General features: G+C 42.7%; 1 protein-coding gene across 5 annotated transcripts in view; it reads left to right on the top strand.

Moving 5' to 3' along the window:
• The window catches only part of dmxl2 (Dmx-like 2), a 41,621-nt gene that overhangs the window by 19,018 nt on the left and 8,594 nt on the right, over positions 1-14,009 (top strand). For 2 of the 5 annotated variants that reach the window (XM_012916968.3, XM_004543476.3), the window contains exons 20-44: positions 188-474; positions 939-1,111; positions 1,198-1,849; positions 1,987-2,316; positions 2,406-2,525; positions 2,638-2,773; positions 3,355-3,465; positions 3,603-3,772; positions 4,128-4,225; positions 4,353-4,518; positions 4,918-5,182; positions 5,302-5,504; positions 6,503-6,895; positions 7,443-7,625; positions 7,762-8,058; positions 8,162-8,353; positions 8,465-8,541; positions 8,813-8,943; positions 9,429-9,674; positions 10,397-10,474; positions 12,350-12,376; positions 12,718-12,908; positions 13,031-13,164; positions 13,255-13,340; positions 13,529-13,730. In XM_012916968.3, the coding sequence (XP_012772422.2) occupies positions 188-474; positions 939-1,111; positions 1,198-1,849; positions 1,987-2,316; positions 2,406-2,525; positions 2,638-2,773; positions 3,355-3,465; positions 3,603-3,772; positions 4,128-4,225; positions 4,353-4,518; positions 4,918-5,182; positions 5,302-5,504; positions 6,503-6,895; positions 7,443-7,625; positions 7,762-8,058; positions 8,162-8,353; positions 8,465-8,541; positions 8,813-8,943; positions 9,429-9,674; positions 10,397-10,474; positions 12,350-12,376; positions 12,718-12,908; positions 13,031-13,164; positions 13,255-13,340; positions 13,529-13,730 (4,948 nt within the window). The remainder of the gene's footprint in view (positions 1-187; positions 475-938; positions 1,112-1,197; positions 1,850-1,986; positions 2,317-2,405; positions 2,526-2,637; positions 2,774-3,354; positions 3,466-3,602; positions 3,773-4,127; positions 4,226-4,352; positions 4,519-4,917; positions 5,183-5,301; positions 5,505-6,502; positions 6,896-7,442; positions 7,626-7,761; positions 8,059-8,161; positions 8,354-8,464; positions 8,542-8,812; positions 8,944-9,428; positions 9,675-10,396; positions 10,475-12,349; positions 12,377-12,717; positions 12,909-13,030; positions 13,165-13,254; positions 13,341-13,528; positions 13,731-14,009) is intronic. The other 3 variants (XM_076884306.1, XM_012916970.3, XM_012916969.3) reach the window with 2 other exon arrangements.

Genomic DNA, 14,009 nt, shown 5'->3' with positions numbered 1-14,009 from the left:
ATTAATGCATCATTTCACCTGTCCTTACTTACTGTAATAATTCAATGCCTGTCGACACAGTATATTCAATAGGTTGTGTGTCTTTATCATTCAGTTTTGAGGAAATTAGTTTCCTGGTGGGTTTAAATGAAAGAATATGCTAAAGAAAAATCTTCCTAAATTTCATTTTGTCTCCTCTTTCTATCAGGACATCTGAGTTCCTCCTCTATTTACCCCGTGTGCCTGGCTCCATACTTGATTGTTACAACCTGCTCTGATTCCCGAGTGCGGTTCTGGCACTGTGCTGTGGAGGGTGATGATGGGAATGGTATGGATGGCGAGGACAACCGGGTGTACCGCTGGGAGCCCTGGGCTCTGATGAATGAAGAGGAGGACAACAACAGTGCTGTGTGTGTGTCAGGCCGGCCTGTAGCTGTGTCGTGTTCTTACATTGGCAGGCTGGCTGTGGCTTTCAAACAGCCACGACAAGGACAGGTAGGAAATTAGAATTTGGCTTTGTATTTGTATTGTGAATGTATTATACCACAAAAAAAACTAGCAGCATAGAAATTGTGTAAATTACCTTGAAGTGTAAGAAAAATGCAATAAAAATGTAAATTGGGCAAAGAAACATCATTTGGCTGGACCCTGGACTCTCCCATTAATGCATACTAATGCCCTGTGTCAGCATATTATTTTACTTTTATGTAAAGTGGAGAATGATCAAGTTTTGCATTTGGGCTGCATCTACAAATGATAAGCATTAGTGAGAAGGGATTAAAAACTAGCTAGATGTCACTGAAGTGAAAATAAGTTCAGGTTTAACATCAGCAGTCTGGCTTATAAGCAAGTCCGTGTATTTAGTGTTAAGGTGCATGTAAAAAGTATTAAGAGCCTTACTGTCTTACTGATTTGTCACAGCAGTCATGTTAAATCAAACGGTCTTCTGTTGTCCTCAGAGTCTAAGTTCCATAGAAGACTTCTCTATGCATGTGTCCATCTACGAGTGTGAGTCTACTGGTGGCTCAGAGTGGGTTTTAGAGCAAACTGTCCACCTGGATGATTTCGCCAGACCCTCTTCCACCCTGGATCCAAGAGTCAGTGTGGACTCAAATCTCTTTGTCTACAGCAGGTCAGGAACTATTACGTTTATCATATTCTGTCAGAGTAAGTGTTTTGCTTGTATGTCTGATAGGTTATTCATTTTCTTCACCTCAGGTCTGACTTGTACATGAGCAGAGACCATAGCTCACCCAACATTAAGCACTACGTGCACTTGGACTGGCTGTCAAAGGAGGATGGATCGCACATCCTCACTGTGGGAGTGGGCTCCAACATTCTTATGTATGGCCGTATCTCTGGTGTGGTCAATGAGCAGACGAGCAGCAAGGAGGGTGTGGCTGTTATCACCCTTCCTCTAGGGGGCAGTATCAAACAGGGGATCCGCTCACGCTGGATTTTGCTTCGGACCATTGACCTCCTGTCATCTGTGGATGGCACCCCATCGCTGCCGGTCTCCCTTTCCTGGGTAAGGGATGGCATCCTAGTGGTGGGCATGGACTGTGAAATGCATGTGTATGCACAGTGGCATCAGGACAAGAAGCCCGGTGAGGGAGAAGAAGGCAACCTTTCATCAGCAGACATAGCCGGAGGTCAAAGCACAGTGTCCTCCTCGATCTTTGAAGGGAGGGCCAGGTCAAAGAGTGTGTTTGAGGGGAGTACTGCAGTAGATGAGGCCCTTCGTGCCCCGGCAGGACTTCAAGAAGGAGGACTCTTTGAAGCAGCTCACTCGCTGTCCCCAACTCTTCCTCAGTACCATCCAACCCAGCTGCTGGAACTCATGGACCTGGGCAGAGTTCGGCGTGCCAAGGTGAGTCCATTTCTACCTCATTCAGTAGTGAAAACATCCAAGTGAAATCTAGTGAGTTTTTATTCAGTGTTTTTTACACGATTTGATGCGGATTAGCTGATTTTAATAAAGTCTTGGTCTTTTTTTGTGTGTGTCAGGCCATCCTCGCCCACCTGGTAAAATGTATTGCTGGAGAAGTCGCTGTGGTTAGGGATGTGGAGGCAGGTGAGGGCGGAGCCAGGAGACATCTGTCTCGGACAATCAGCGTTACTGGCAGCACAGCAAAAGACACCATAGTGTCGGGCCGTGACGGAGGCAGGGACTACACAGAGATCAACTCCATCCCTCCCTTGCCTCTGTACTCCCTCATGTTGGCTGATCTAGACACCTCTTATAAAGGACCTGAAGAGAATGCTAAGGGAACTAAAGGGACTGATGGTGAGGCAGCCCAAAAGTCCACAGAGGACCAGTATGCTGACCTCTTCCAGGTAGGAAGAGTTGAGACTTGAACAGATTTTGTTGTTAAAGGTTTACCTGCACGTAAGGACTTTAAACTCTTCTCTTCCTGCATTAACAGGTGCCAACAGTTACCACGGATGACTTTGTAAACTTTGCCACAGATAAACCAGAGAAAAAATCCCGAGTTATTAACCTCTCTCAATATGGGCCTACCTATTTTGGACCAGAACATGCTCAGGTAAAAATGAAATAAAAAATAGGCTTCCCTTTACATAAAAATCTACTTATGGAGAAGTAATATTTGTTTATCAGTTCTCTGCTTCACTTGCTTTCTTCTCAATTGTGTCCAGGTGCTGTCCAGTCACCTCATGCACTCCAGCCTTCCAGGCCTGACCCGCCTAGAGCAGATGTTCTTGGTGGCCTTGGCTGATACTGTTGCAACCACAAGTGCTGAGGTCGCAAGCTCCACTGATCAACAGTACACAGGTCTGTCTAGTTTGTGTGTGTTCCAGTCGTACTTATGATATGTACAGGAGACTGTGTACAATATAATACATCTGACATTTGGCATAAACACTGTATTCCTTAAAAAGAAGTCATAACAGCATCCTTACTGATATTGCACTCCTGCAGTAAAGGTTGATTACATATTTTTAGCAAGCAGATTGGTTCTAAGTCTTGGTATTTAATTGAAACCTAGCAAATCGGTCCAATATTGCATTAAAGTTAAATAAATGTTTTTAACAAACAGGAAAGGAATACTTTTCTTGAGTCATTCGCCAGCTATCAAATCTTGGTGGTTAAACTGCTCCTTTCTCTTTTTCAGTATCTTTTGCCTTTTTTTACTTCGGTTTTTCGTTCTTTTTATTTAGTCTTTTGTGAGGAAGACATTAGCAGGTTGTTCCTGTGCTAAGTAAGCAGAGAAGAGGGTAAGAAGGTTCAAGGACTGGAGACCTATTGTGTGACAGGATCACATGAACTCAAGTGATACTTGAGTTTAAAGGTCTTTGCCCTCTTGTTGAGTGGTCTTTGGGGGGAAAACTGATCAACTGCTGGTATTTGTGTAGGTGGCGAGGCTCTTGATGAGTGTGGACTAAGGTACCTGCTCGCCATGCGTCTTCATACCTGCCTGCTCACCTCTCTGCCCCCACTCTACCGCATGCAGCTGCTCCACCAAGGTAAAGTACTCTGCTCATGGTGCTGCTGCTGTGAGACGAGTATACAAAACGTTTTGTATGACAGTTATGGGGTATATTGCTCCTTTCACTATCCCTATTATTCACTATCCCGATCCAACTATCTGCTTCTATTGCAGGCCTCTCAACGTGTCACTTTGCATGGGCGTTCCACTCAGAGGCAGAGGAAGAGATGCTGAACATGATCCCAGCAATGCAGAGAGGCGACCCACAGTGGTCTGAGCTCCGGGCCGTGGGTGTGGGTTGGTGGATAAGAAACATCAACACTCTGAGGAAAATGGTGGAGAAGGTACCAGAATAAATATGCGTATTTATATACATAAAAATCAAAATGTAATGCTGATTACAATGCTGATTGTTGTAAACCTGCTCAACATTTGGCAATAAACCCATTCTGATTCTGATTCTGATTATGGCAATATCTGCCTCAGTTTCTAGGTGAGTATATGAACTAGAAAAGGAAACTTACCATCCAGTTTACTCTGTAATGTAATTAATTTCCTACAGGAGTTTTCCATTTCTAGTAAATAGGAGCTAGGAACAGCTAGGAGTTACTGTAAAGACTTTATGAATCAAAGCAATTGGTAAATATTGATAACTCTTTAGAAATAACTAAATAACGACTATTGCTTGTTTATAATCAGTTGGGAAAAGCTGCATTCCAGAGGCAAAATGACCCTTTAGATGCTGCCCTGTTCTACTTGGCCATGAAGAAGAAAGCTGTCCTGTGGGGACTCTTCAGGTTGGACATTTTCTCTAAACACATAATTAATTTGAATAATTTTTCCAATGTTCAGAACAAGAGGTTTTAAGTGAATTTTCTTGCTAAAGCAGAATGGATACCAAACTCTGTGGCTTTGTTCTTTCAGGTCTCAGCATGACGAGAAGATGACTCAGTTCTTCAAAAACAACTTCAGTGAAGACCGCTGGCGAAAGGCAGCTCTCAAAAATGCTTTCTCCCTACTGGGAAAGCAGCGCTTTGAACAGTCGGCTGCCTTCTTCCTGTTGGCTGGTTCCCTCAAAGATGCCATAGAGGTTTGAGGACTTTTAATAGTGCACAGACAACTTACTGACGCTGTGTTTACTCCAGTAGCATATTTCAGCGTAACTTGCAGCAGCAATATCATAAAGTCGTCTCTCTTTAAGGTGATATTGGTACAGAAATATGTTGATGACAGAGTGGGTCTTCAGCCTTTAAATCACAAAAGAGAAGCCTAAATTATATAAATAATAAGATGCATAACAGTAGCACATAGTCTTTGTTGGCCTAGATTTTTCTCAACACACAGTCAAAATATACAGATGGGCAGAAAAGGAAGTGTGAGTTTCTGTTTGTACCTTGCAGAAATCTTTAACTTTTTGCACTTGGCTTGTTATTTCTTTAAAGAAAAAAACCTGCACCGTTAACTCATCACGCTGTTTCATGGTGTTTAGGTATTGCTGGAGAAGATGGAGGATCTCCAGTTAGCCATGATAGTAGCAAGGCTGTATGAGGCTGATTTTGAGAATTCATCCACCTGCCAAGGCCTCCTTTATGAGAAGGTCTTGGGCTGCAATAGGGACGGGAGTGGTTACCACTGTTCCAGGTTGCACCCCGATCCGTTCCTCCGCAGCATAGCCTACTGGATCATGAAAGACTACACGCGAGCCTTGGACACATTATTGGAGCGAATCCCAAAAGAGGACGATGAGAACCCTGGTTAGTTGGTTGAAGACATTTTAGTGATTTTTAAACAGCACGTTCCATTGTGCATTATTCATGTTGTTTTCACCTGAAATAAATATTTTCTCCCTTTTCTTTCCATTTTTGTGCATCAGATGTGATGGTTAAGGCTTGCAACCCTGTGGTGTTTAGCTTCTATAACTACTTAAGGACACACCCTTTGATCATTCGCCGCCACTTTGCAAATCCAGCGGGCACAGCAACAACAGTAGGCCTCACTGCTGAAAAGAGCAGCGCAGATGAGATCAACCTCATAGAGCGCAAACTGTTCTTCACTACGGCCAATGCACACTTCAAGGTGAGTCCATACTAATCTAGCTATTTACTCCAATCCAGTTCTCTTGATGGAGTTGGGAACTTGTACATTATATGTGTAAGTATAAATATGTAGTATAAAGTGAGGCAGTTACAATTGAAGTAAACATTAAAATGGTAAGGACAAGAGTAAAAGATTAGTGAAATCATCGCCTTCTGACACAACTAGCAAAGAACATTTTTAGCCTATAAATTCAAGTGCACTTTGTTGCTTGTGCCTGTAACTGATGATCAATTTTTAATGTCCAGACTGCTTCCTCTGAAATCGCAGGACTAGGGTAAACAGGATAGGGTGAAACCGTGATGTTCATGAGCTTCATAAATAAATCACAAACACAGCAAACAGCTTTACACAAGAATCAACTTCCACTATCAAAGGATGCAAAATTTGTTACACGCAGTTTACTGCAGTCGCATACAATTTTGCAGGGAAAGAGAAAGAATATTTTTGCCTTGTAGTTTAGCAGAAATGCAGTAATAAGTCATGATATTGTTGTTGGGCTCGATCACAGAACATTATTGTATTTTTGCTCCATGAAGATCTGCTGAATTTGCTCTCTTTCTACTCCTCTAAAGGGAAATGAAATGTAGCATTGTTATAACAGGAAAAAATAGACTGGAATAAAAACTATACTTGGAGGCTCTCAATTACATGTTGCATTAACCCAGCCAGGATGTCATTGAGTGTGAAATGAAGGAAATTAGATAAGCTGTAACTAAGAAACTAACATTTTTGCTTGACCCACCAGAGTTTGTGAATTTAGGATTCAGATTTAGGCCTTAGCTGTTGCTGTTTGATGTCATACCTTTTACATAATCATCATTGTAGACAAAAAAATCCACTTTGTTACAATAAGAAAGATAATTGTAATTTATCACTTCCATCCCCCTATGTATCATTCTGATAACTACAAAAGCATGCATGCCGAGATTATATAACAAAAGTTCATATACATATTATATAATCTCTGAATCTTGTAGGTGGGCTGCCCAGTTTTAGCTCTGGAAGTACTTTCCAAGATCCCCAAGGTTTGCAAGAAGTCTGGCTCATCGCCTCTCAGCAAGGCTTCATCCAAGGCCAATTTAAACACAAGCCAACCCTTGGAAAATGGCACTCAGGGAGGTTTGGACTGGGGCTTTCCAGCAGCACCGACACAGGCCTGGGGAGGAAATGATGGCACTGGTGGGTTGGACTGGAGCCAGCCTATGGTGAAGGTAGAGGAAGATGAGCTGAAGCTGGACTGGGGAGATGTCAAGGAAGATGATGAGGATGAGGACGATGGTGGTCTGACCATGAAGAAACCAGAGCTGGAAACCGAAGGAGAGGAAGGTTCAGGAAAAGGCAGCCAGAAACTGCAAAGAGAGGACTCACAGGTAGCAATAATATCTAGAATCTCCTTGAGTAATTGTGGAGATCTCAGATTTTATTTTATTGTGTTTTTTTCCTTTGGTTGCACAGTTAAAATACCAAAACAGGAAAAAAAAACAACTTCATTTTGATGTTGTATGAAGGCACATCCTTGTCTAGTTTCTTTACTGTCTTATCTGGCATATAGGAGACGACAGATACAAACCAAAATGTTACATTTAAAGGATTTTTATTTGGAGTTAACACATCAAAGAAGACCTGCCTGAACACTCAGCAGGGAGAGAATAATGTTTATTAGGATATGTAATTTAATCGTTATTATAATAAAAAACAATTGTGAGGGTTCGACTCTCATTCAGATGTAGTGTTCTTGAATGAGAAAAGAAAAACATGGTTTTTTTTGGTGGGGTCTTCTCCAAAAGGTGGAAACTTGCAGCAAAGGTGTCAGAGAGTGTTTTTGGGCTTGATTTGCAAATTGGGTCGGCCCCAAATATAAAATTCAAGGCTACAAAGCACGGTCTTTGTCCTTTAAGTCACTCGCATGTATTTCAGGGCGAGTCGGAGGTCGACGTGATAGCAGAGCAGCTGAAGTTCCGTGCCTGTCTGAAGATCCTCATGACAGAGCTGCGTACATTGGCTACAGGCTTTGAGGTGGATGGAGGGAAGCTCCGCTTTCAGCTCTACAACTGGCTGGAGAAGGAGATAGCAGCCATGCATAAAATCTGCAACTACAAGGTCGACTTTAATATTATTTGATGTTGTTTTAGCCTATTTTAAAAACTGCTGAATGTTTCTATAAATGTTTTTCAGTTCTGGTTCATTGTAATTTATTTTATTTTTTTTTTTTTTACCATAAACGTTATCAACTCAGGTGGAAGGAAAGGAGGAAGAGTCAGAGGTGGAGCGTTGGGGAGAACGCTCAACATCGGTGGACATATCAGATGACGTATTGGAGCGAACAGACGCCGGAGCCTATGAGCGTCATCAGATGGAGCGCCGCCGGCTTCAGGCCAAACAGCAGCACTCTGAGAGGCGCAAGGCATGGCTGAGGAAGAACCAGGCCCTGCTCAGAGTGTTTCTATCCTACTGCAGCCTTCATGGAGCCAAGGGAGGCGGAGTCACCTCTGTTCGCATGGAGCTTCTGTTCCTCCTGCAGGAGAGCCAGCAGGTATGCATGCACCTTTATACATATGTCATTATATATGTTTGTTTTTTATTAGTACAAAACAGTTTACAGAGAAGGCAAATTCACTTTTTGTCATACTCTGTAGGAGACCACAGTGAAGCAGCTGCAGTCCCCTTTGCCTCTGCCTACTACACTGCCCCTGTTATCTGCTTACATTGCCCCCACCAAGACAGTCATAGCCAACCCTGTTCTCCACCTCAGCAATCACATACACGACATCCTCTACACCATCACACTCATGGAGACCCCACCACATCCGGACATCATGGACGATCGGGTCAGTACTTTAAAAACAAATCTCTAACTTCATTTTAAGATGACTGAAAGTCTTACTGTCTGGTTGTTCAGTTTGGGGATGAATAATGAAAAGTGATGTTCATGTTTTTAGGTGAACGCTCTGCACACGCTAGCAGCATCTCTGTCTGCTTGCATCTATCAAGCACTCTGTGACAGTCACAGCTACAGGTAAACACGTGCATTGCAACAGATCCAGAAACCAAAACTGGCTTCACATTACCCTTGTGCTCAAAGTATGCGCTCATTGCTATTTAGTAGTTGAGAACTATTGTTTTTGATGCTGTGCTTGTGTAGCTTAGTCTGACTCCAGGTCTGTTCAGACATTTGTATCTTTGAGTTTCACACTATGAAAGAAGAATAAATATATTTAACAAAATGTTGAACATGCATGTTTTGGGCTGTTGTGACTTTATCGTTTAATGTTTTGGTTGCGTTGCAGCAGTCAAACAGAGGCCAACCAGTTTACAGGGATGGTTTACCAGGGCCTTTTGCTCAGTGAGAGGAAACGACTCCGCACAGAAAGCATTGAAGAGCATATTACTCCCACCTCTGCACCTGCACAGTGGCCAGGTAATAAGACCTCTTACTTTGCTACCCAGTGGTGTATTTGGGGAGTTGGTTTGATTCTGACTGAAGAGAGGATTTGGATTAGAATATAATAACACATTTGCTCTAATTTGTAGTTTTACAAAATGAAACTGAAGTCATATTTGAGGATCCTCACAGATGCATAGGATGGGGAAAATGGCTTTCTGTGTAAACATCAAGGACAGTATTTTGTGAAAATGTGAAGAGCAGGACGAGAGAGAGCAGAGCAAAGCAGGCAGTCTGTGTTTATGCAGAGAGGCAGATGGTGTTCTATAATAGGAGCTCAGTGGCCTCTGGGAAGGAAATGGAAAGAAAGAGACTGATCACGCCATCCTGAAAAGGTTTCATAAATGGGTTCTCGATGGTGCTGAGATGGTGTTTTTGTTTGCCTGTGGAAGTTATTTGTGTAAATTAGGGGGTAATCTGTTGCACGTTTATCACGTTGGATGTGCTTCCCCTCTATGCAGGTGTGTCGTCCCTGATTTCATTGTTGACATCTGCGAGGGACGAGGACCAGCCAAAGCTCAGTGTGCTCCTGTGTGAAGCTGTTGTGGCAGTTTATCTTTCCCTGCTAATCCATGGCCTGGGCACTCACAGCAGCAATGAACTCTTCCGCCTGGCAGCACATCCCCTCAATAACCGGGTGTGGGCCGCAGTCTTCGGAGGAGGGGCCAAAGTCGTCATTAAGCCAAAGAGGCCTGAGGCTCCACCAGGTAAAAGGACAATTTGGTAGTTGGCGATCTAAAACCTTTATCTTTACCATGTCAACATTGTTCATGGTTGTAATTATTTGCCTTTATCCCTTGATTCAGCACATGAAGTTGACCTTTTTCCTCCCACGTCTGTTTTCCCTTTAACATCTCTGATCACTTCCACTTTTGGTATTATCGCATAGATATTTACTTAGCACTGTCCTGTTGATGCTCCTAACATGCTGCTGCTACTCGTGTGTAGCGTCTTGTGTGAGTGTGCCCTCTGCCCTGTGTCCCAGCGCCAGCTGATTTTGAGGCAGCCAGGCCAGAGGAGTCTCAAGAGACAGGAAGACCAGAGCAGAGCAACTTCACCTCAAACCCCACTGTCACCCCTACTGAAACCCAGCGCCCTAAACGTCCCCCTCCTCCTGTTTTAAGGGACGAGGGGGTGGGCACTGTGGTATCTGCAGCTAACACCAGCTGTGAGTAACTGGGCTGGTGGATTGCAGTGCTGGTTTGCAGAATTGCAGTGCATGGTAATTGTAAAGGTTTGCATTGTTGCAGCTGCTTGAATGACCCACCACTCTATCGTGAAGCTACTGCTGAATGAGCATTACAAACAAAAAAAAAAAAATCCACTACTGTTATGACAAGCCAACAGCTGTGTGTGTGTTTGTGTGTGTGTATACTGCATTGCATGTACATGTTGTAACGTCCTCTGTGCTCATTTTGTGTCACTGAAGCACCAGCTGGGCCTAGCAACGAGTATTCAGAGGCCAATGCTGAGCAGCCCACTATATGTGAATCTGAGACTAAACCAGGTACACTTTCAGAGGCTTCCTGTAGCGTTCAGGCTAAATATCTACTTGTGTGTTGTCCAGATTTTAGAATGAAATACAACCACAATTCAAGAAAACCACTACGGTGCTGTGTTAAATCTAAACAAAAACAGAATGTAATAATTTACACATTTCTTAAACCTATATTTTATTTACAATAAAACACAAAAACCCTACCAGATGTTTAAATTGAGATATTTTACTCTTTCATGAAAAATATTTGCTCACTTTGAATTTGATGACAGCAACAAATACCAAAAGTTGAAACAGGGTGACAAAAGGCCTGAAAAGTAACATTTTGCAATTAATCAGGTTCATTTACAACATGTCACTAACATGATTGCTTTGTAAAAAAAAAAAAAAAAAGAGCATCTCCAAGAGCTGAAGATCATCGGTCCTCTTCAGTGTAAAACTTTTAAAATCTCATCATCTACTGTCCATAAATTCAAGAAAATTCATAGATTCAAGGAACCTGGAGAAATCTTCCCTGTGCACAAAGGACAAGGCCGTTGCCAGAGAATGCAACACCATTGTCTTCTCTGGATCAAACTTAATTTCAAATGGACTCAGACAAACTAGAAAAACTGATCTGTGGTCAGATGAAATTCTTTTTTTTGTTAAAACATGGACGCACCATCCTCCAGACTAAAGAGGAGAGCGCTCCGTTCAGAAATGATATGGAACTGTATTAGTACCTATGGAACTAGCAGCTTGCACATCTGGAATTACACCATCAGTGCTGACTGGTATGTACAGGTTTTAGAGGAACATGTGCTCCCATTCAGATTAGTTTTTCAGGGAAAGCTTTGCAGATTTCAGCAGCTGCATTCCCATATCAGATAAGAATGGGACAGCATTCCTCTCCCAAAAGTCCAGCAGCTGCTCTGCTCAGACAGTCCTGACTGTACAGATTAAAATAAGGTTGGATCCTGCACAGTGGGTAAACATGGCCCTGCCCCAACTGTTTTGAGACATGTTGCTGCTATCAAATTGGGAACGAGTTAATATCCTTCTTAAAATGGTACTTTCTATGATCTACTGTGATGAAAACAGATTAGCAAAAATTGCATTTTGTTTTTAATTTGCATTTTACACGGCATCCCAACTCTCTTGAAACTGGGATTGTATTTTGAAGTAATGCAAATGGAGTTGGTGTACGTAAGTAATTTGCAGTTGAGTTAGTTACTGCATTATAGATTTATACTAGCGCTTGTGTGACATGATTCAGGTGTTTGTCTGTTTATTTCAAAAACTAAGCCATTCCCAAAGTGCTCACAGCTCTACTGTGTCACTGTTGGCTGAAATTGACACTGTTCATCCATATTCATCAGGCCAGAGTATACCGTGCTCACATTGTGTTTGTGAGGGAGGAAGATGGGGACTGGCATTTAGACTCCACATCTCTAGAGCTTGAGGCAGCTCTGAGCAAGGCCAGGGGCCTTTTGAAGAGCTCCTTTAGAGGACAGGCCATCTTAAATGCCAGCCTGTTGATAAAAATCACTTGTTAAAATTGTCCTTTTGAGGGCCGCGGCAAACCTGCATGCATGCCACAGTCACACAGCTTTAGAGAAAAGGTACATGCTGATGCCCAACTGTCATGTTCTAATTAACTCATTTTAACCTTAACATACTGTAGTTGCCAGTCTCATCCTGTTTGCCTATTAAGTGCTGTGGATATGAGGAAATGCTTAGCACATGATCGCTGAAGAAATTTGCCATCGTTTGATGTGTTCTTTGTGCCCACACATGAAATATTCACTGATTCTATTATGTAATGGACTGTGCAGTATCTGTGTGTCTAACTGCACTGTCTACTCTGGTTTGTGTCTTGTCTTGTTTTGTCTGGTGCGATACCAGAGATGGTCATCCTGGATAATGGTGCAGGTTTGTGTACTAGCGAGTGTTTCTTGCCCTGTGCTTACATCCCAAACGTGTGCTTTTTGTGCCTTTTTGTATTTCTCCTTTCCAAAAGTGTATGACGTGTCATTTGTGACTGAAGTTAGGTGCAGACAGGAGCCTCCTTTCTCAGGTATTATGTGTTTTATGTAGGATGTGGATGCAGTACTTTTCCTCCGGATCTATTTCTTTCTTCTTTTTTGGATTTAAAGTGATGCTGAGTTTCAGCTGATCTTCAGCCTTTGTATAAAATGCAGCACACTGCAGACCTCTTTTCAAATTGTCTTGTGTTTGAAATATACCATTTCTTCATTCTTCTTCTGCTACAGTGGCTCCCCCTCAGCCCCCAGCAGAGGATGTGGACCGATACAGACGCAGATTCAACATGAGGATGCTGGTTCCTGGACGCCCTGTAAAGGAGACACCTGCCACGCCACCTCCTGTTCCCGTTGAAAGACCCACCTACAGGGAGAAGTTCATTCCCCCAGAGCTGAGCATGTGGGACTATTTTGTGGCCAAAGTAAGAGAGTAAAGCTGTCAAACTGAATCTTTGCTTCAGATTTAAGGTTTAAAAAAACAAAACAAAACAATATACATATTTAAGCCTTTCATTTACTCTTTGCTGATCATTTCCCCTCTCAGCCTTTCCTGCCGCTGTCAGACAGCAACGCCCTGTATGACTCAGACGAAAGCGGTGCCGAGGATGACGAAGATGATGATGACGCCTTCCTATCTGACACACAGATGACTGAGCACTCTGACCCCAACTCTTACAGGTACAGCCAGCCATGCTTCTTTCTCTTTATTTCCTCTGAGACTCATTGAGGTTCATATTTTAATTATTTGTGTGTTTGTGGGTTATGTAGCTGGTTTCTGATCCGCCTGGTCATGGTGAAACTGGCTTATCACAATGTCAAGAACTTCATTCCTCTCACTGGCCTGGACTTTACAGGTACATGCTCGCCAAAAGACCGATCCTAAACGCCTCTCTAAACGTAAGCGATGCATTCTTTATGAAGGTGCATGGAAATATTTTAGGACATTTCAACAATAATTTGTTAATCATATGGAATCCACAGATAAACGCTTCATAGCTTTTTGCTTCTGAATATCAAATTTGTATATGTGTTTGTGTCACAGAGCTGCCAGTCACGTCCCCTCTGAGCAATGCTGCCTTGAAGACTTTGGAGACCTGGGAGCAGCTTCTGTTGGAGCGAATGAATACGTTTGATGGCCCACCTCCCAACTACATCAACACTTACCCTACTGACCTCAGCACAGGAGGTGGCCCTGCAATACTGCGACATAAGGCCATGCTGGAGCCTGACAACACACCCTTCAAGTGAGTATTACATCATCTATATGTAATTTTTGTCTTTGTACTTACAGCAGATAAATAGATAAGGCCTCAGTAGCACAGATGTAGACACCAGTTAGTGACCAAAGGTTGCTGGGGGGAAAAAACAGTATTCTCTCCGAACAACTCGCTAACTGCTCACAAGTGGTAGTGAAATAAGTGTAAATCGACTGGAAATGGAAAACAAGTTCCACCCTTAGAAACATATTGGTTTCAGCCAGAAGGCATAACTTGAATTTTGAAAATGGCTGTTCTTTCTTTCCA

The sequence above is a fragment of the Maylandia zebra genome, linkage group LG1, assembly GCF_041146795.1.
Source record: "Maylandia zebra isolate NMK-2024a linkage group LG1, Mzebra_GT3a, whole genome shotgun sequence".
NCBI lineage: Eukaryota > Metazoa > Chordata > Actinopteri > Cichliformes > Cichlidae > Maylandia > Maylandia zebra.
Note: the sequence above shows the minus strand (reverse complement) of the source record. Positions and strands in the feature narration are given on the sequence as shown.